Source organism: Asparagus officinalis, chromosome 4, assembly GCF_001876935.1.
Source record: "Asparagus officinalis chromosome 4, Aspof.V1, whole genome shotgun sequence".
Classification (NCBI taxonomy): domain Eukaryota; kingdom Viridiplantae; phylum Streptophyta; class Magnoliopsida; order Asparagales; family Asparagaceae; genus Asparagus; species Asparagus officinalis.
Window position 1 is genome coordinate 13,347,628 of NC_033797.1, and position 23,548 is coordinate 13,371,175.

Sequence of the window (23,548 nt, forward strand, 5' to 3'; positions counted from 1 at the left end):
TCATTACATGACTCATGAAAGGAATCATTACATTTAGATGACTCATGGCATGACTCATGAGATGAGTCATGACATATCTCACTCTATATATATGAGCTCTCTCTCTTTTATGGAGAGGTTAATGAAAAATTGGCTAAGTGGTTTTTTTCATAAGAGAATAAAAGAGAGCTCTACCTCTTACTAAACTCTAGCACTCTTTGAGTAAGAGGAAGTAGTAGGATTTTATAGTACTCCAGGGTGGATATCTTGCCTTGTATCTCAAGAAGACTCCGATTTTATCAAGCTCACTTGAAGACTTGGAGATCCACTACGTATCTTGCCTTGTATCTCAAGAAGACTCCGATTTTATCAAGCTCACTTGAAGACTTGGAGATCCACTACGAGGAGATTTACTAATCAAGCTCACTTGAAGACTTGGAGATCCACTACGAGGAGATTTACTACTACAAGGAGCAAGAGCTAGGGATTATTCGATCTTCCATCGAATCACGCTTCGAAAGTATGACTTTCTAACTCTTATGTGCTCTCTTTAATATAGGGATCATGTTAGATTTAATTAGGATGATCTTATTTTGTATTTCATGCTTTCTACATGTTTAGTATAATTATACATATAGTCTTCCGTTGCGTTATTTGCATGTAATTAGCATGAGTTCCCTTCAGATCGTGCATGTCGTATGTAGACCAGAATTATAAACATCAGCTAAGATTTTCTGGTTTTTCAAATTTGGGTCTTGTTTCAAATCCAAATCTGACCCGGACCGATCCGAATCCGCAATATCGGATCCGATTCCGAAACTTTTGATTATCGGATCCCATTTAAGCAAAGGATTTTCGAACCCGACCCGAACGTGCTAACTCCTAAATAAGGGAACCCTGTCTCGTCTTCCACCCTAACGCATCTCTCCTCCCAAAGAGAGAGAGATATTTGGTCCAAATTCAATGGCGCCCAAAGCGAAGCCCAAACCCTCGCCGGCGGCCAAATCCGCCGCCGCTCCATCGATTCCAATCGAGGATCTATTCTCTAATCTCCACCGTCACGTCCAGAACTTCGAGTACGATCAGGCCGCCAAGGCCGCAGATCAAGGTCAATTCTCCTTTTTTCGATCGACATGTTCATGGATCGACTTAAGATGTTAAGTAAATATTTTTTTATTGGGGTTTTCAGTTCTTGCGGTTGCTCCCGGGGATGAAGATGCTGTGAGATGTAAAGTGGTGGCTTTGATCAAGAAGGATTTGATCGATAAGGCGCTTGAGGAGATTCAGAGGTTCAAATCCCTGCCGATCGATCTCAGTTTCTATAAGGTAGCATTTTTTGTTAAATCTTGTAGTTTTTTTAATTACAAGCAGCTTGATGTTAATTTTTGGTTAATTTAAATTGCGGAAGTGAGAAAGACTTGGATCTTGAAATATACGATGATAAACCTGCTAAACTGATTTTTTTTATTAAAATGCATACTGAAATTAACGATTTTCCACTAAACTATTGAAAAAGCCAGTTAGTTTTGGTGCAAATTTTGCAACTGCTCTATATCCAAACGGAAATGCTATGAGTACCTGATTTGGGTAGCTTGAAGTTAAGGAATTTAGTGCGAGTAATTAAGGGATTACGTGCAAATGATACAACCCACCTATTTACTTCAGGATTTACAGTAGCTGGATGACCTTTCTCCTTCCTGAGTAATGAAGAATTGTAGTATTACTCTTGTCAAATGAGTAGTTACTAGTTAGTGGTACATTTCTAATTGGGGTAAATTGCACTAAACGCCCAGGAACTTTTAGCGTTTTGCGTGCGGTAAACCCTCAATAACTTTCAAGTTTCAAAATCACACTAAACTCCCAAGAACTCTCATCATTTTGTAGTAAACCCCCCCCCAATAACTTTCAAAATCACACTAAAGCCCGAATAACTTATGGAATGGCAGAAAACTGCTGATAATTTTTCGCGTGTTGCAGATTACCCCCCATAAATAAAAACAAAAAACCAACATACAAAGGCATTTTGATGGACAATTTTAGTGAAAAAAAGGTTTGGGACCTCAATGTGGGCGTGAGCAAGAGGAGAATGATGACAAAAGATGAGAGATTTCTGTTTTTTTAGGATTGATTATATAAAAAGGTCATAGAAGGGGTTTTTAATAATATAAGGTGTATTTTGGTCTTTTGAAGTCACATTTGTTGCACGGGCCACGTCAGATGTAACAATGTCAACTTTGGGGTTTCTTGCAAAAGTTATTTGGGGTTTAGTGTAACTTTGAATTTTGAAACTTATTGGGGATTTACTGTGAAATACTGAAAGTTCTTGTGTGATTTTTGAAAGTTATTAGGGGTTTATTGCAAAATGCCTATAGTTCTTGAGGTTTAGTATAATTTACCCTTTCTAACTTCTGTAACCTGGTTTAATGCTGCCACAAATATTCTAGTCGAACTTGTTATAAATATCTATTGAGTCCTTTGCATATGTGATCGTGACAGTCAGTTTATCATAGAAAGGACGAGACTTTCTTTCTTATTCATCCGAATAATATGTGCCTGCTCGGTATTTTATGTTTTCTTCATGAATTGCACTCCATATTTTACTCAAAAGTCATCTTGAATTATATGATATTTTTGGGTACTTACTCCTTCATTTCCTATTTAGGCATATTGCCTATATAGGCAAAACAAGCTGAAAGAAGCACTTGAGGCGTTAGAAGGTCAGGAAAGAACGTCTACGGTTCTGCAGTTGGAATCGCAAATTTTTTACCGCTTAGGAAAAATGGATTCTTGCATGGAAAGCTACGATAAGCTTCAAAAATTCAAGATTGAGTCCTTAGATTTAAAGACAAATATCATTGCTGCTTTGATTGCGGCTGGCAGATCTGCTGAAGTTCAAGGAATGATGGATACTCTCAGAATTAAAGCATCTAGCAGCTTTGAACTTGCTCACAACACTGCTTGCTCCTTGATTGAAAAAGGAAAATATGCTGATGCTGAACAACAATTGCTTTCAGCTAGAAGGTGGGTATTAAGTTGATTATGCATTCATCGGAGTATCAGTACCATGTGCTGAAAGTTTATTTTAAGATCTTTCATTGATACATCTTATTGTATGAATTTTCTTTGTTGCAAAGGATTGTCAAAATAGGTTAAGATCTGAAATTTCTTGATTCCCTGCTTACAGTGTCGGTACCTTCTCTTGGGATAGTTCTATGAAGGAACTTGTTGATAATTCTAATTGGGCTTCACCTTTTTTTTCCTTCCTTCCTTTTTCCCAGGAGGGTGTTTGCTCAATCCTTCACTGCTTTATATGAGTTGTTAAGGGTTTTTTTTTTTAAGATTGGTGTTTAAGTTAGAAACCATTGCTTATCAGTCCTTTACATTGGTGGCAATGATATAGCTCTAAAGAAAAGAGTCTCATTGTATAATTTTTTCTAAAGGAGGAGCTAGGATCTCTTTTTCTGACACAACATACAGGGAGTATATGAGAAGTAGATTATGAGTAAATATTCATCAGTTCAATTCATGCGTATGCTTGATAAGAAATGATTTTGGTATTTGATGGACGATCCAATTCACTTAAGGCTAACTTTACAATTGTTCTGTCAGAATTGGCCAGGAAGCACTGATGGATGAGGACTATGGTGATGATGAGATTGAAACTGAACTAGCTCCAATATCAGTCCAGCTGGCATATGTTCGCCAGGTTAATGACACCTTAATTTATATTCTTTATTCTTTTTTTAAAACATTAAACTTTGTCCTTCAGTTGATCTTCTCTTTTAAAACGGAATTTTTTTATAGCTACTGGGACACACTCAAGAAGCTATGGAGTCATATTTGGGTACGATAACCCGTGACCTTGCTGACGCCTCATCCCTTGCTGTGGCTACAAATAATCTTATTGCATTGAGGGGTACAAAGGATGCTTCAGATAGTTTAAGGAAGCTTGAGCGTCACATAAAGAAAACCGATGGTGCAGGGCAGTTCCAGCTTGCCAATAGTCTTGATTTTAAGCTATCACAGAGACAGAAAGAAGCTTTATACTGTAACCGTTTGCTCCTGCTCCTTCAGGCAAATAAGCTGGATCAGGTTCATACGTTTTCTTTTAGTTACACATTTTTTTCTTTATCCAGAAAATCATGTTCAAGTGGCAATTTTGTTACTTTTGAGAATTTGGGATCTGCATATTCCTAAATATTTCTCACTTCACACTAGAATTGTTATAGAAACTTACTGTTTTGTCATATCAGCAACTTCTAGCGTATTTTTATTTCAGTTTTTAGTTCTTCCTTCTCTGAGTAATTTTGGATTTAATATACAGAAATAATATTGCCAGGTTACTCCTAGTCCTAGCCTATAATTAAAGAAGTGCAATTATACTATGATCGATAATGCAATGTAAAAAGCACATGCCTCCTCTAATCTGGAGTGTGGAATGCTTATTATGCATTGTGTAATCCAATTGGACTGAGTGCACTGCCATGCAAAAATTATTTAAAGTGCTCAGAAAATTAGGGTTTGTATTATTCTTGTAGTTATCTTATTATATTCTGTTTATTGGGAAGATCTATGGTAGATCCTTTGTCCGTATATGTGTAGAATCTTACATTCAGTCTTTTAATGTTTTGTCAAAGAAAGGGAAAAATTGTCAACAACAAATACCAAAATATGAATTAGATATATGAACTTGAGTTCCTTCAGTTTTTAGACTTACTAGATTTTATGCATGTGCAATGCACGCGGTTAAATACTATGATTAAGTATTTTTGGTTTACTAAAATTTGTTCCTCGATTACACTTTGATTATTTATTTATTTGATGTTTGTTTGAATAGGCTACACTAAAATTTGTTCCTCGATTACACTTTGATTATTTATTTATTTGATGTTTGTTTGAATAGGCTACACCCAATTTAAATTTTTATGTTTTATTTATTTGATGTTTGTTTGAATAGGCTACACCCAATTTAAATTTTTATGTTGATAGTTGAATTGTCACGAGATAAATATAACCTAAAGCCAATTTAAATTTTTATTTCATCTGGATCGGCATGAAACCGAGCTTGACCTTAGGAAGTAGCGTTATGAAAGTGAAAACATTTGAAAAAATTATATTATAAAAGAAAGATGAATAATAAAGCCAACGAGCCAAGATGATTGATTTAAAGTGGGCTAAAATGAAAGAAAATTGTTAACGAAAAAATTCATAAATTAAAGATTAATGCTAACTCTAGTACACTTTTGTATGATAACAACATCCACATATGCATATGAAAGCACTAAAAATAGTTTATGAAAATTCCTTCTAAAGATTCCAAATTTTACTAAAAAAGTTAAACTATTCTATAACAATTCATAAAACATTATCTTTTATTGCTTCTATTTTATTTTTTATTGAGTCGAGAATCCTTCTTCATCTTTATCTTTTTCTTAGACAATTCTAGAGTAGTGTCTTCATCGTTTACATTGACTGTGATATGAGGCTGGAGCATGCTATCTTTTCTTGGGCTCATTCATCTTTTATCTTCTCGTTTAAATTCACATAGAAGTTGAATATATTTCTTTTGTTCAACATAAAATTATGACAATATGGACTTCAAATTTTTCCTATTTCAATAAGAAGAAATGTTAATTTCATATAGATGAATTTTTTTGTGCTTTTAATTTATTACTTAAATAAGGTCAGGAGTTATCATTTTTTTCTCTGCAATGAATTTTTCTGTTGTGCATCCAATAAGAATTTCTGCTGTATCATAATGTTTCCTTTGCTCTGTCTGTGTCATTTTCCATGAGATTCTGAACTAAATCCATTATATTTTTCATTGTCAATTTGCTTTAGATTATAATATTAATATTTAATTTTAATATATTTATTTCATGAAGAAGGAATATCACTTAACCTTAGTACTACATCATCGACGATTCTTCAACATTTATCATTTTGACACTTATTATTAACATCTCTATCCATTTTCTTGTTGCAGCCTTTGCAAACATAGAATCACTGCTCAACTGTATTATAAATGATAGTTATCATTACCTTGAAGGTGCGATAGTATGTCTGTATATTGGTAAATTATCCTTAGGTTTAATTATATGAATTTTAAAGTAGGTTTTCTAAGATCATATCTCTTTCGAATGTTATAATGGTTGTATATATTAGTAATTTAAATTTCTGTTGTATTTATAAAGAGCCTTAATGGAGATGCTTTTGTCTTGGTAGCTTACTCTGAAAGAGTGCTGCATATTAGCTTTAAAATATAATATTTTTTTACGGTGTTATATGTGGACGTTTTCTTGGTTTACTTACTATTCTCTTGTTTCTTCAGTAAGTTGTATCTTTGAGTTGATATATATTATTGACGCAATTTATGATGACATGCATATCTGCTCTATAAATTTAAATTTGAGACAGATATAAGGTGAATTTTATATTTAGTGGTCTTTAATAAGAATTTTAGTAATGAAATATATTACCTTCATATTTAGAGATTTTAAAATCTAATAGTGCTATTACATCATTATCTTTGATCATGTCTTTAAGAATTGATCATTCGTTAGTAGTCATACCCTAAATAAAGTCACACGCAAAGTCCTGCGTGATACTATATAAGAAAAAGAAAAAAAGCGATTTTATATTTTTTTTGTTTATGCAGAGTCATGACACAGTAATTTTTCTTTTATCTTCCATGAAGAATGTTTCTTTGATTGGAACAAAGTTGTTCAATATATTCTTCATAGGGGATTCAGTCGGTGCTTCTTTGATAAATATAACATATGCTAATGTTAATTGAAGTGATTTGTGGACGTTTTGAATTCCATTTGAAATGAAAACTGCTTGATTCTTTTGAATGATATCTCTAAATTTTCTGATAGTTCTCCATACATAAATCTTTATAATTTTTTACCCTATAAATATTATCACCATTAGAGATCAATATTTATAAATTACAATCAATTAATGTTAAGCTATTATATTATAGTTTTTTATTAGTTTTTTGCGATTTAGTCTTCTATTAACTAATGATATTTATGTATTTTTGCTGCTCTAACATATTGATAAAATTATATGCAGTTACTTTAATTTATACAATAACATTAATTTTTAATCTATCATATATTTTTAAAATTTTTATTTTTTGGCTGGATATTTTTAAATTGTTATTATTGCTATTTTTTTTACCATCATCAACTTGACTTTTTTTAGATTCTGAAAAATGATAGTAACATTAAATTATAAGTTACATTTATATATCTTAATAAAAGAATATCAAACAATTACTCTTTTTTTTGCCAAATTTTAAAACTTCAGCTTTTTATTTTGTGTAATTTTAAACTTTTGAGAGTATTTTGTCTAATTTTTAAAACTTTTTGGTTTTTTTTGTAATAATTCATATAATAAACTGATACCACGGAGTTGTTTCATATATTTTATTAATCTTATTTAAATTATTGAGCTATAGATAATTCATGAGGTATTAGGATAGGATATAACTATGATTAGATAGATTATAATTTAAATTAAATATTTAAAAAGTACAAGGTAATTTTGACTATGAAAAGTTTTTTCCGTACTCATGCTTTTAAATGGAGTATGATTTTTGTTTTCCTTAATTTTTTTTATAATTTTGAGAATGACTTTTGTCTCTTTAATTTGTTTGGTGGATTTTGTAAATATCCCATCCAAATTATGTACATTTTAAGGTCTGCGCTATTCCTGGGTTCGACCTTTGGGGCAGACATTATTGTCTTATTAATTTATTTGTTTTTTTGCATATACGCTCTTCATTTTGTAGACATTTATAAATTTAGCATTTAATAATTTCATTTAGATTTACATTTCAATTTAAACTGTATCATTATCTTCATACTATGTATATCCAATAAGAATTCATCAATTTATACTCTTACTTAATAGATTAATATTTGAATTCCAAGGGTATTTTTGTCTACTGAAAATTTTTCCCGAACTCGTGCTTTTAAAAAAAATATGATTTGTATTCAAGATAAATGTAATGCCATGTAAGACCTTTGAAGCATGTTTTTTTTTGCTGCTATGAGCTTGAACTTCATTAGTAGAAAGGCAGGCCCACCTTTATGTACGGGCCATCAAGATTGCATGGCGTAGCCCTGTCCTTGCTCTTAAAGTTACCTTGACCAAGAATTAGCTACCAATTGGTGAGGGTTCAGAGTTAGTCTGACGTCTAGTCTTGAGCCTTGGTAAATTCTTTTCTAGAGATGGGCATGCCAAGCTTTTTTCATTCCATGGACAATTTCTGGAACTATGAACCTTCCTCAAAAGTACGGAGGAGAAAGTTAGGGAAGAAGTTTTCAACAAGAACAAATTTTTTAAACAGACCCATTCCAACTTTTTATTTTCAAAACCGACTCTTTTTTTTTTTATTTACCAAAACCGACCCGATTTTGTGATTAGCAGACTAATCACCTTCCTAAATAGTCGGGGTTGACAACCCCGACTATTTAGGACATTAATTTTTAGGGTTTAATGCTTCTAATTAGGGTTTAACACCGTCCTAAATAGTCGGGGTTGCCAACCCCGACTATTTAGGAAGGTGATTAATCTGCTAATCATAAAATCGGGTCGGTTTTGGTAAAAAAAAAAAAAAAGAGTCGGTTTTGAAAATAAAAAGTTGGAATGGGTCTGTTTAAAAAATTTGTTCTTTCAACAAATTATGAAAACACTTACACTCTAAATAGTAACTTAAGCTGTATCCAAAAAAAAGAAAAAAGAAAAAAGAAAAACAAATATAGCTTATATTATATAATTTTGTTAAATGGTAAATGCAGCACATGACAGCATGCAGTGTTACCTTGTAGCTCATATTTTAGTTTTTTATGTATCCGGCACTTAGACACTGTCACTTTGCACTTCAGGATCCTCCATCCAGCAACATATCGACTTATTATATAGTGCGATGTCACTTTTCCCATTCAATACCATGCTCAGTAAAGCTAAGTTTATTTTAAGAATCTAAGTTGATTTTATAGTACATCTGTGGAGATGCACAATATTTAGCCACGTTCCTGTGTCAAATTTTGGAAACTGATACCTTTGGATACTTCACAATTCTCACCCTTGCCACTGTTACATTTTATTATCTGACATTAGAGGTCATTGGTAGTTGACTTTGCGCCCTTTTTACTGTACAACACACTACCAATTGTTAATCATTGTGATCATTTTTTGTGCTTTCTCATCTTTCTTGTTAAGTATACATGTGATTATAGCTGTGGGTGTCTTCAGGCCCAAGAGCTTGCATCTGCACTTCCAGAAATGTTCCCGGACAGTGTCACACCTGTTCTTCTTCAGGCTGCTGTTCATGTGAGAGAAAAGAAAGTTCCAAAAGCTGAGGAGATATTAGCACAATTTGCAGTCAAATTCCCTGAGAAATCGAAGCCAGTCCTTCTCGCTCGTGCTCAAATCGCTGCTGCCGCTGGACATGCACAGATCTCTGCCGAGTCCTTATCAAGAATACCCGATATCCAGCACATGCCTGCTACTGTTGCCACATTAGTTACTCTAAAAGAGCGAATTGGTGACATAAACGGAGCTGCCACCGTTCTAGACTCTGCAATCCAGTGGTGGAGAAACTCGATGACGGAGGACAACAAGCTCAATGCCATCGTGAAAGAAGCCGCATCTTTCAACCTCAACCATGGACATGAACAGGAGGCCTCTCAACTGTACGAAGAGCTCATAAACAGCCAAGGCGGCAGCATCGAAGCCTTGGTGGGTCTAGTAATGACAGCAGCACGCACCGACCTTTCAAAGGCGGAATCATACGAGAAGAAGCTCAGGGCTTTATCGGGTCTGAAGGGAATCAACATCGAAGCTTTAGAGAAGACTCATGGGGCAAAACAAGTGGAAGGTGCACATACGACAAAGATGGAAGTATCAGAGGAAGCAAAGAAGGGCAAGGCAAAGAAGAGGAAGAGGAAGCCCAAGTATCCGAAAGGGTTTGATCCGGCGAATCCAGGACCTCCACCGGATCCCGAGAGGTGGTTGCCGAAGAGGGAGAGATCGAGTTACCGGCCTAGAAGGAAGGATAAGAGAGGGCAAGTGAGAGGTTCTCAGGGAGCTGTTGTTAGAGAGAAACATGATGCTGTTGCTGCATCAAATGCTGCGAGTTCTTCAAATCAGAAGGCAGGCCAAAGTAATGCTGGCTCTAGTAAAGGAAAGAACGCTGCAAGTTCAGAGCAGCAGCCTAAGGGCTCTAACAAGAACAAGTCAAGGAAGAAGTCAAGGGCTTAGAGGAGATGAAATCTTTTACTGTTTTGAACCAAATGCTCTATCGATTTCTAGGGTTTGCCTTGTTCTTTTAATCTTGTTGTACTTAGGATTTTTGGCTGGAACATTTGGCATATTTTTATGAGTCATCTGAATTTTTTTCAGGATTGATATTACTGTGGATTTTGATTATGAATAGTTGTTTCGCAAAAACAAAGAAACATCAGGATTATGTTTTTTTAAGCTCAAAAACTTTTTGGATTATCATGGCTGTTAATTTTCCTGAGAAATTCATGTTGGCGCTGTTGCATTACAGAGTCTTACGTATCAAATACCTCTGAATTCAAATGCCTGTATACAATTGAAAGATTTGATATAATTATTAAACTAAGACGTCTGATTACTTATGTTTCGTTTCGTTTTTTTTCTTTCTTTTTGATATTTAGGCTTTTGCATTTATGCTAAAACCTGAGCTGCGTTATTGGAATTGTCTTCCATTTGGAGAGTCGAAAACTAGGAATATATGGACGATTGTTGAGAAATTGTTCATACAAAATTTTATTGTCAATTCTCACCTCGGACTTGCTCAATTTGTTCTTCCACCTTCGGAAATCAGCATCATCTCAAATTTTCATTATTCATTACGTAGCTATTTACAACTCAAATCTTTATGAAGACATTAAAACATAATTATTTACAACATATAATAATTTGTTATTTAACAAAACTTATGGTAAATAACGGATTAATTACATTTCGGCACGTGAGATATACTGCAACTTAGACAGGTGACTTCAAAATTTGTTGTATTTTTAATTTCGTGGGTAGCTTTAGAGTCTACATAGCTATATGGGTAATTCTGAGATCGTTAATTGTAATTACATTGGGTGATCCTAGACTTTGACGATAGGTTAATGTTGTTTGTTGTATGCTAATATGAAGTTCTCGTACAATGTTGATTAAGGTTCCAATTATAGTTTTTAATTACTTTCTTGATTTTTTATACGGTTTTTAAGGTAGATAGACCCCCAATGAGTTTAAGCGTTTTGTACTTTAGCATCCAAGAAATTTGAAGCTCTTATTAAATTGCCAATAAGTTTGTGAATTTCACGAAAAAACCCCTAGCATATTTTGATTTATTCGCTTTACCCCGAATGGCTGATGTTTATGTGATATTTTCTGTTTGAAACTCAAAATATGGATAGATGCTCATATAGGGGTTAAGCCAAAAAATACAAAACATTTTGGCGATTTTCTAAATTTCTAAAGTTATGTTGGGTTAAAGAGAGGGTTCCAAAAATTTTGAGTTATATGTATCAAACCTTCACACTCTTTAGAACTTTAGTTTAGATTTACCCTTCTTTAAACTTATATTCCCTAATAAACGAAAATATTTTCCTACCTCTTAGTTTTCTCGATATTGAACTACTAAATTTAAAATAAGTGGCTTATTAGCTACTTCCATAAATTAAATGGTAATATTTTTTTCAAACAAATTAGAAAATAATATAAGTAATAATTTTCTAACAAACTTAGGTAATCTCTTATCGTATCTTCTTAACGAATCTAAATTTTCACAAAGAAAAATATCTTAAGCATTCAAAATATGAGATAATTGGAGAAGACATGTAAGATGTCCCCGTCCTATTGCATAAAAAGCAACACCTCACCGATGGGGAGGTCCCCTCCAATGATCAGTATTTTTTATCCTTTGTCAAGTCCTTTTCCAACCGGAGTTTTCCGTTAATTATTAGTATTAATTTATGCTAATAAAGTTTGAGCATCGAATTATCTTCTCAATTAATATTCCATATATATAATTCAAGTATCCGAGACCCAGAACTCTTCAGGATGGCCTTCAAGCGGATGAAACTTATGGATCCCATCGATGAAAGCAAATCAAAGGTCTCATCTTTTTCCTCTCTCTCAAATTTTGTTGCTTTTCTCTCAATTCCTCGTTTTCTCTGCAGCATCTAGGGTTTCCCTCAATTTAAGGGGATCACTTTCTGTGTATTTGGTTGGGGATAAGCTCGTTGTTGAATTATTGAGCAGTAGGGTTTGGTTTATTTTTGACCCAATAGAACACAATAAGAAAAATCAATTTTTTGATTATTCAGTGTCGAAAAAATTCAATCTTTTCTGATCCACGTCATGCAAATATAACAAGTATATCGAGAATTGTTAAACTCATTGAGGATAGGCATTGGACTGTTTTTTGCTGTTAATTGCAAGTTAGTGACTTTGAGCTCCATTTGAATGTTTTCAGGCCCAGCATGCAGCTGTTGCAGAAGAACTTGGGAGGGAAATACGCGTGTTTAAAAGCCCATCGGTTTCCATATCACCGGAGTCGTCTGCTTCCAGTAATGGTATCCACCTCTTTTATTGATAATATACTGTAGTTGTATTTTTCTTGTGAAGTTTGCATATTCTGATTTTTGAAACTTCGGACATTCTGTGAATTGGAGCTCCTGGTAAATGTCTATTGTGTTTAACACAATAGTAAGGGTGGACTATAGGTGAACATCTGCACAAACCTTGGCATGAACATGAGTATGTGGCTGTTTGTGATTGGGTACAATATACCGTTTTATGACTGAGTTGGTTTATCAATAAGTAAAATATACGGAAATTCTCTGAGTTTTTGTATGCAAAGAGCTGCTTTGAGGATTCTCAATCTTCCGTGAAGATAATTATTTATCCATGACTTTGGTGCATGAAAATTTGCCTTTTTTTTCCTTTGTGATTTGCCTTATTTTTCGTCACTTTTAAGACTTTTAGAATGTCTTTAACTAAAGAGAAACTCTTTTTCTGTCTCTGACCATGCACATTTTGATTGTGTAGTTTCTGCAGCTGAGGAGACTGATGATTTTTATGATCTCACACCTGAGGATTATTATCACATGACCTCAAATAAAATAGGAGGTAATGTTTAAGATGGTGCATTAAAGCCTTTTTATTTTTTTCTCAGGATTAAGGTTATGCATTAGGTTATATGGATTTAAGATACTTGTGTACTTGTGGGACTGTGAGTTCTGATATTAAGATTATTGTCGATCTTCTTGGACGTGTAATATTAGCTGAATTAACTGTTAACAGCTCAATCTCAAGTTCTTAAAACAAGGAAGATCCGAGAAGCAGAGGCAGCAGCTCGCAGAGAAAAATTAACCAAGGTGCTCAGTGAATACAAGTTATTGCATTTTGGTGCTTGAATATTATCAACTTATCAAAGTTTACTTTTTGATGGGATTCTAGTTATTAATATTGTTCTCTTTGTCCTCAAACTTGTCTCTGCTGGTTATGCTGCTCTATCTTAGCTTATGTATAGAGCTTCTTCACTTTTCAGAGGTATTCACATTTTATTTTGTCTTATAAACAGCACAAACACCTTTCACTTTTCTGTTTTAAGGGTTGAATTGTAGCTGTAATGGCTAGTTTTGAAATATCAGATCACAACTAGATTCTCCAAAACTCTTCTCTTATGATTATTCAGTCAACAAATACTGAGACCAAAGTATTCTGTAGAGCATTCTGAGTTTATCATTGCATACCTTTGGCATCGATTCTTTTGCAGCAATTTCGACATTATATCTAAACAGGAACTTATCGGTCCCTTGTCTTTTCCAGGCAACAATTAGAGTCCGTTTTCCTGATGATTACATTCTTGAGATAGATTTTCATTCATCAGAGAAAATCCAAAATCTTGTGGATTTTCTGACAAAAGTTGTTAATCGACCAGATCTTCCATTCTACTTATGTAAGTACTGTGAGACAATTGTTTAGTTGTTTCTTTTATGATCTACAGGTGATATTTAATGTCTTTCAGAAAAAGTACTGGTAACTATGTTATCTTGTGATTTTTTGCTGCTTCTGATGAACTTCTATTGTTTTAATAAACATCTATTATTTTTTGGAACCTGTTCTTAGTATTGGGGAATTGCTTGGGATCATATTCATGAACATTTATAATACAATCTGCGATATTTTTTATTATCTGCAATAAATGCGCAATTTTTTTAGGTTACTATTGGATAGACGGAACATGGCATGTTTCTAGAAGACAACATAGAGATAGACCCTAAGTGCGTACCTATTCTAAAGTCATTGCATGGATCTCTAATTCAGAATGGTCTTAATTATGATGTGTCATTAGTTCTCATGTTCAGTGTAGCACATTATTTCTGATACTTATTTCCAGTATAAAGCATCAAATAAGCTTGGCTAAAGGCACTTCCATTTGCACGGTCTGCCAACGGATATGTGGAAACATAAGTGTCCCAAAAATTCAACTGATAATATACAGTTATCCTTCTTATCCAGTTTATAACACATATCCCAATAAACGAATGATAGGAGTGATAGTAGAAAGCACTTTATCCCTCTAGTTCAGTTTTACTTTGCGCAATGATTTTACTGACAATGATATTGAAAGTATTGTGATCGTTCAGAATATAGAGGTAAGTACTTGTTTGTGCAATACTGTATTTCTTTCGCGAGATATAGCGAGTTTGGCTAAGGCTTTGATAACTACATATTCTTTAACCTTGCAAGGTTCTTCCTTGATATATCACCTCAGCAATCAAAGCGTAACATTATAGCGGATAATACCCTTACATTTGCACCTTCTGTCTGCATGCAGGCCCTTTCCTTTTTCCAACTTTACAACTAAACTATTATAAATGATGTCTTTAGTAAAAAGAGCTTTTAGCTATTCCTGCCATAATGTAGTGCTTCCTTTTTCTTTGAAATTGTCCACCTTAAACTTTGTGCTCTTTATCCTCAGAACCAGATCGCATGAGATCACCAATTCATATACATACAGATTAACTGTAAAGAGTCTTCTGATGGTTATCAGACACTTATGATAATTATTTTCTCCCTCCACCCTTTCACTTATTATGCGCGTTAGCACAGAAATGAAAATGCTATCTTCAGTATGGCGCACACAAGACTTTTAATTTTCTACTTTTGTTTGGCTTTTGCACCTGTTGTTCTGTGCCTATTCGAAATTGGCCTTGAATTTCTCTTATTTTTCAGATACTACTCCTCCCAAGGAACGATTAATAAACATGTCAAAGGATTTCTATTCAGCCGGATTTGTTCCTGGGGGTATTGTTTACTTTTCCTATGATCTGCCAAAAGGTTAACCCTGAGTTTCCCCACCTTGTTTGTTTGTTTGTTTTTTTCATCTAATAATATGCAATTACAATTGTGTTCCTTTCCATTCGACTGCCAGATTCATCTTCAAATTAATAGCTGTTGCTTCCCAAATTATCATATCTTAGGGTAATTTGGTGTCATGTTGCAATCGTAGAAGCTAGTGATAAATATGTTGCAAAACCTAAATTTCATAGCTGTAGGAATTATCAATCCCATTTTCCAAATGATGGACCCTTTAATAATTTAACCAGTGTTGAAACTAGAGAACACAAATTCATCATAAAAGAGAATGCTGAAGATCATAGACATTAGTTGGTGAGTGATAAGTGTCCTTGCATCAAATCTGAGATTGGTATTTGCTACCATTATTTTCGTAAAAATGTTTCTTGCTCACCTGCTAATACAAAGCTCCAATTAGATGGTAACTAAGAATAAAACAAAGTTTCCTGAGGACGCCCAAGATCTTAGCGCAAATGGCTTAGAGATCCTATCCGTAATTGGGTGGGAGAGTTAATTACTGCTCCGCATTCTTTTTCATTTCTAAAGATTGAATAAATAGTTGAATGGGAAATAATGTGATTGGATTTGGGTTTCATGAATATGAATACGAATAATAAACTGTATGGAATGCCATGTTCCTTGTGTCAAACTCAATGCAAAAGGTCAAATGGATATTCTTGCTTTTTACTAGAAAGCTGAGCGCATGATCAAATTATTTGTCATCTTATACTTTACCTCGTTTGAGAAAGTGAAAATGAACTCATCACTGTATCCATCTCTTAAATAACTTAGCTAATAGCATGTTTAAATTTATCAGTGTCAAAGCTTCTCTGGGATTTTTTTTTAAATGTTTGAATTCTGTGTATAGAATCCCACAGGTTATATACGTAAAAGGAAGGACATGTAGCGTGAAGCTTGTTTTTGTCCCTAACTTATTGTGTCTCTGGCAAATGTTGAATAATAAAGACAATAGGAGCAAGAAGGAATTTGTCGTTCAGAACAATAAGAATAGAAGACCCTCAATGCTGAAATCTCCCGCCATGACTCTTTGTATTTAGAACGATTTTAATACTGTGAACCTTTTTTATGTATGTTTACGGCTTAGTGATCTAGACTGAAGTCTTCCATAATTTTTATCCAAACATGAAGAGGGACATTTCACTACCGTCATAATATGAAAAACGTAGCTGTATCCATTCCTATAAAGTTTATTAATAACTGTTTCCAACCGAAAGAATCCCTTTTTACCAAAATAGCACTTTCACTTTCTTTTCTGTGGAAGGTAAAAGATATTACTCCTATCGTTTTAAATATCCATTCCTTGTGGTATTATTTGCAGAGGATGCTGATGGTAATCTATGTCCCTACCTACGGGATGCAATCCTATCATTAAACGAGTTGCATCCAACACCCGACCAAAATGCCGATGCCTATGCCGATGCCAGTCCTCAACCAGAACCTGCTACGGTCCTCACCCCTGCTCTTCCTGAGCCGAAGCCTGTTAGCAAAAAGATGACAAAGCCGAAGTGGTTTAAGTTATAAGTTTGACAAAGGTGTGTTTTTTTCTATCCAGCTTGTACATTGAAAATCTAGAATATCTAATTATGCTTGAATATGTAAAAGAAATTATGAATGACATATGTAATGCAGTAATCATTTGTGTTGAGCACTGAAGATCTTTCCTGCTGCTTAATCACAGGTAATCTGTGGAATCCCCAGATCATTCACCGGTCAGGCCAAGCTCGGAGGAACTGTTCTGGGGGAAAAAAAAGAACCTGTATTTCAATTCACCGCAACTGGTTATGAGTCAAATTCCTTATGTTTTCGTTTGGATAAACTTTTGGCACTGTTGCTTTATAATGATAATACTATTAATTTGCAAGAATTTGTGTTTTGTTTTTATACATTTATCCTTTTTTCATAATCCGAAAGCCAATGCCTGCATACAATTTTCTTGCACGGGTGTTCTATACTTTAAGGAATAGGTGACTGTCATTTAGATACTTTGTTGATTTCAATCTGCAGAAACTAAACAGAGCATTCCTCATTTTGTCAATTTTGTTTGCAGAAAATTAAAAAGTATTATAGTAACCATTTGTAAAAAGCTGTATTCTTTACACAGTTAGATTTGGTGATCATATGACTTGCACCTATAAATAGATATCCCTGGATTCAATACTAGCTACATGGTAAGGGTTGAAAAGTAAATATACATGAGCAAAATGGTCATCTCAAAATTTCTGTTTACGCCATTTAGATAATAAGGGTTGAAAATAAGTATATACCAGCAAAATGGTCATTTCAAAATCTCCGTTTTGGCCATTTAGGGGGTTTTGTCTGAAGGATATATAGCTATAACGTCTTTTTAAGATTGTTTTTTTTTTCTTTTCTTTTACATTGAACTACCCTTAAATTAGGCCCTATTTCATGTTACTACTCTTGATTACCGAAAGGGAAAATTTGCAAAATAGACCATTTTTATGAAATATATAGCGAAATAGACCACTTTGAAAAATAATTAGCAAAATAGACATCTTTTGAAAAAAAGATGTCGATTTTGAAAAACAAGGCTCATAAAACATACGGGACTACTAGTCCCGTATGTTTAGAGCCAACTAATCACATATTAGTGACTCAGAAAACATACGGGACTAGTAGTCCCGTATGTTTTCTGAGTAGAAAATTTTACTAATCCGTGATTAAAACATACGAGACTACTAGTCCCGTATGTTTGCTGAGCTGTTTTGCAAAATAGACCTTTTTTTGGTCTGTTGGCCAAAAAGAGATCTATTTAGCTAATTATTTAGCAAAACGGTCTATTTTGCTAAATAATTAGCAAAAACGGTCTATTTTACAATTTTTCCCTTACCGAAATTGCAAAATACCACCTCTATGGGCCAATCCCTCAACATACAACCGCATAGCCCACTTTCATCTATAATTTTCCATCTAAAAAAAATGAAGTTTGACGGATTTATCATGCTCGTCTTGTGCCTACAACATTGTTGTGCCTGCGGCAGATAGAGGTAAATCTGTTAAACAACATATTTTCAAATATGAATTTTGTTCGGGATTTATTTTTGAAGTAAGTTGTGATTTCCATTCATATTTAACTTTAGTCCCATTCATTTTATAAAGTAATAACTATAATATGCACGTCGGAAATATTACATTTTACCATCAGTCGTCATTTGGTATTTAAGAGTTTAGATGCAAATGATGTTATCCCAATGTGGTACATCGAAGGCTACATGAAAACGGAGTTTTGAATTTTAGCGAAGACACGGATAATAAAAACGACTTAAACAATGGTAAACAGGCTATCAGACATAATCAACCTCATAACTTTTTGATGACTAAAACGGAAAATCATCAAGAAGTTGTGATTTTTTTTCCAGCTTTTTAATCTTTAACTGGAACGAAGATTGATAAATTTAAGCCTACCTCAAAATTTAATATTTAACATGATTTTCCAGATAAAACTTATTGAACTCTTAAAATATTGGAGAAAAAACATTCCTTTAGAAACTAATTTGTGTGGGGTCAAAGCAATAAAAATAAAGGTGTTCTCAGACTAAGTATGCATATGGGTATAGAAGCTTGACTAAATTTGATGTAAACTTATTATACGATAATTTTATGTCTCTTGCAGTTATCATCAGTGTAACATTAATCAAAGATACAACTGATATTATGTTTTTGAGGTATAATCTACCTAGATTACCTGATGTATTTATTTTGGATTATGTGGGGTTATCATGAGAATCTTGTTGGATTTAATCTAATAAATCTATTTGTGGGCACATATGATTAATCAATGTGTATTGCTATCTTTCAGGATAACCCATTAAAGTGATCAATTAAGTTGGGTTAATTTGGTATTTAAATAAGTCATGGGGTTATATGTGCAGATACCAGGTTGTAATTGTGATTTATTGAGGGGCTAAATTACAAAAGTACAACATCTATAAATAAGGGGTTATGGTCCCTAATCTAGGGTTACTACATTCTCTAATTCTCTTCACCCCCATCTAAGAGAGAAATTCGCCTAGAGAGAACCCTAAGGTTAGAAGATCAATACTCATCTCAAGATCAAGCAATGGATTCAGGTATAAGCTTCCGCTCTTTTAGATCCTTGTTAATCTCTTTGAATTAATCATGGCTATATGGTTTTAGATCTCAAGTTTATGATGTAGATCTAACAAGTGGTATCAGAGCCACCTTGATTAATTCTTAGGGATTTAAGTTTTATTGGGTTTTTGATCTTAAATCTCTGGTTAAAGATTATTTTTTTGAGTTCGGATGAACAGTAATGTTCGGTGAACAGTAGCGAATTTTTTTTTTCGGGTGAACAGTAAAGTATTTTTTCGGATGAACAGTAACTAAAAAATCGCCGGTGAACAATAACTTTTTGGAATTTTTTGGATTTTTCTTTGATTTTTTCTTCAATTTTTCCAATTCTGGATCTGTTTTGAAAATAAAAATCAAAGATTTTTGGGTTTGTCGGCGGCGGTTTCAGTTTGAAACCCTAAGGGTTCATGGCGAAAATTAAGGAGGTGGTTACCTCAAACTGAACTCTGCGTTCATTTTTTAAACGAACCTTGCGTTCGTTCTCAGGACGAACTTTGCGTTCGTACTCAGGTTGAACTCTGCGTTCATTTTTTAAACGAACTTTGCGTTCGTTCTCAGGTCGAACTTTGCGTTCGTACTCAGGATGAACTCTGCGTTCAACTTTAAACGAACTTTACGTTCGTTCTCAGGTCGAACTTTGCGTTCGTACTCAGGTTGAACTCTGCGTTCAATTTTAAACGAACTTTGCGTTCGTTCTCAGGTCGAACTTTGCGTTCGTACTCAGGATGAACTCTGCGTTCATTTTTAAACGAACTTTGCGTTCGTTCTCAGGTCGAACTTTGCGTTTCGTACTCAGGTTGAACTCTGCGTTCATTTTTAAACGAACTTTGCGTTCGTTCTCAGGTCGAACTTTGCGTTCGTACTCAGGATGAACTCTGCGTTCAATTTTAAACGAACTTTGCGTTCGTTCTCAGGTCGAACATTGCGTTCGTACTCAGGTTGAACTCTGCGTTCATTTTTTAACGAACTTCGCGTTCGTTCTCAGGTCGAACATTGCGTTCGAAGTTAAGGGAACTTCGTGTTCATTATGGTTAAGCCTCGGCTTTTCATGGGTCCACTTTGGTATACTTAATTTATTCAATTAAGTTATGGGCCCTAATTAAGCTGTGAGACCCCAATTAAGTTTTGGAAATTCAGTTGATTTAAATTTTTTATTTTATTTACAAATTTTAGAATTTTAGGGTGGCTTTTTATAATTTAAACTTTTGAATGTGTTTCTATAATTTTTGAGATATTGAGGGTGTTAATTAAAAAATTTAAATTTAAATATCAAAAATTTTAGGTGTATCATGATAATCTCTTGAATTCATCTGTGTTGTTTGTAAGTTTTAAAATTTTAGAATTTTAATGTGCTTGTCTGTAATTTAAACTTTTGAGGGTGTTTTTATAATTTTTGAGACATTGAGGTGTTAACTGTAAATTTTAAATTCTTTGCAAATTGATGTTAATTTTTTAATTTCATGTTTTTTATTTTAAGTTTTGAGACATTGGGATGATTTTTATAATTTTGAACTTTTTAGGGTCTTTTTTGCAATTTTAAAATTTTTTATGGTTTTTTTGCAATACTTCATGTATTATAATATGTTATCTACTTGTAATTTCTTTATCTTAACAAACTAATATCATTTTTATGTTTTATATATTTTATTAATATTAGTTTTTTAAATTGTTAAGCTAAACATGTTTCACATAGGATTAGGATAAGATATGATTATGATTAGGATAGATTAAGATATAAATAAAAAATTTAAAATAGTGAAGGGTAATATTGACCATTGAAAATTAGAATTTGATTATAGATAAGGTAGTTTAAATTATAAAGTGGTATATTTATCTAAAAAAGATTTTCCGTACTCGTGCTTTTAAAGGGAGTATGATGTGTGTGTGAGCAATATGTAAGAACTTGATACCAAGCATAAGTTTTTGTGCTTGGTAGCGAGGGGTTCATTATCATCTACTCGTTCAAATGAGGGACCATATTCACATAGGTTACATAGTAAATGGAAATGAGACACCTTACTACCAAACATAAAAATTTATTATGAGTTATAGGTTGCTCGAAACTATGATCAGCATTACCCATCGTGATTCGTACTCATCATATTTTGTACATAGAAAAAATATATTGTTTTGATATTTTTAATCATTTAGTTATGTGCAGAAGGGAGGGCTATTAAGTTGCAGGAAAAATCAACATATAAAAGTAGTTTGATTCATTTTCTAGGACACTCCAAATTACGTGAAAATTTTACCATATACATTTGATTACGTGTTGAATAAGATGTAAGGTGGCGATCATGAATTTGATGAGCCGATCAGTCTAGCTCAAGCCATTGAATTTATATTTTGATGGAAGTTATGTTTGGGTGGCTAGAGATCTGAAAGGAATATTACACGACCAATGCTGGGAGGAGAATAGTCGTTAAATTGGAAAGCACATTGGCACAAAAGGATAACCTAGTCTTTTCAATAGTACCCGCGAAAGCTGTAGAGGAATAGAAGGGAAGGGATCTTTATAAAGCTATTTTGTTTCTCTTCCCTCTCACCCGCTTCATTCTCGTTCCTTGGTTACATCACCATGCCTCAAGGAAAAGAACTACATCCCATGAAGACCGCAAAAAATCCGAAGTCAATTGTGGCAAGTGACAACGAATAGTCATTCAACTTTTTTTTTCCCCTTGCAGATTACGCCATTTTGTTTGATAAATATATGGTTGGAAATAGGTGAATGATCTACAAGAAAATTCTGTAATATTATCAGGAATCAAGTGTCATTATTAAACCACGTGCTTTCGTTTTGTCACCCGTGTACTGTGTAATCGGAGCTTTGCTTCTTGTTGAATGGTAGAGAGTATTATTTGTGTCACCCATGTACAGTGCTTTCGTTTTTAGAAGTAGGAATGTAGAGAGAGAATATTATTTGTGTCAATCTTTAAAAATCGCAACTGCACGTCTGCGTCCCTCCGTATATCTGACTAGTCAGCTGGCTTGACTTTTATTTTGCAAATTTAGTGTCTCACCACAACCGTCTGCATCCCTCAGTACATTGGATTAGTCAGCTGGCTTTTATTTCACAATTTCAGTGTCGCCATAGTGTCGACATTCACCACAAGTTTTACTCCTCCAAAGTTAAATTGAGCCGGATTGCTTTCGTCGCCATGTTGCCATCCTATGAATTTGGAGTAGTCTCTCCGCTTAAGAGAAAAAGAAAGGCTAAATGGCACTTAAAACACCCTATTGCTTCGTTGCCTTTACGTTAAATAATAGTTCTGGACATGTTCGGAGGGGTCTCTCTCACCTTTGTACTTCTCCACGTGAGGCATTTTGAATTTCTCACATGGGGCGCTCATGATCATTTACATATTTGGGGATGTCCAGCTGAGGCAAGGCCTTATAGGCCAAATAAAAAGAAATTGGACTCCAAAACAGTTAGCAGCTACTTTATTGGGTACTCTGAACGCTCTAGGGGCTTTAAATTTTATGATCCCACTATAAGGAATATTTTTGAGACGGTGTAGGCGTCTAAAAATGCCTATGGGTGCCCGCACATAGCTCAAGACAAAGAGAAGGTGATGAATGTCGTTATCCAAATCAAAGAGGATTATCCAATCGGCAAACTGTTGATGACACGACAACGAACCACCACAATGGAAAACGCCAAGTGGACCGCACGCGTTAATCAACTCAAAGCGTACAAACGCGCCCAACAGTCAGTTAACACGCACGCATCATTCAGCTCGTGCATGTCAATCAGTGCGCGCGTCCTGATCGAAATCTGCCTGGCTCTCTGGACTTTTGGCGGTCGACCGCAGCGCCATGCTCGGTCGACCGCGACGAAGCCAAAAGTCTGGGTTGCTCTCTGGACTTTGAGCGGTCGACCGCAGCGCCATGCTCGGTCGACCGCGAGCTGCTCCTCACCCTAGTGCCTGCCTGTGCACGTCGTCGGTCGACCGCCGCGCCATGGGCGGTCGACCGCAAAGCTGTAAAAGCTCTCCTTCGTCGTTTTGCTTAAACTTTGCCATCGTCGATC

General features: G+C 34.4%; 2 protein-coding genes across 2 annotated transcripts; both read left to right on the forward strand.

Moving 5' to 3' along the window:
• Nucleotides 883–10,494, forward strand: LOC109836667 (signal recognition particle subunit SRP72-like). The gene is made up of 6 exons (XM_020404641.1): nt 883–1,087; nt 1,169–1,305; nt 2,642–3,000; nt 3,589–3,685; nt 3,784–4,071; nt 9,247–10,494. The coding sequence occupies exons 1-6, from the start codon at nt 943–945 to the stop codon at nt 10,252–10,254; spliced, it is 2,034 nt and encodes a 677-aa protein (XP_020260230.1). The 5' UTR covers nt 883–942; the 3' UTR covers nt 10,255–10,494.
• Nucleotides 11,981–17,289, forward strand: LOC109836669 (plant UBX domain-containing protein 1-like). The gene is made up of 8 exons (XM_020404642.1): nt 11,981–12,135; nt 12,497–12,596; nt 13,072–13,152; nt 13,327–13,400; nt 13,855–13,984; nt 15,265–15,369; nt 16,727–16,940; nt 17,087–17,289. Exons 1-7 carry the CDS (start codon nt 12,082–12,084, stop codon nt 16,927–16,929), a joined length of 747 nt encoding a protein of 248 aa, XP_020260231.1. The 5' UTR covers nt 11,981–12,081; the 3' UTR covers nt 16,930–16,940; nt 17,087–17,289.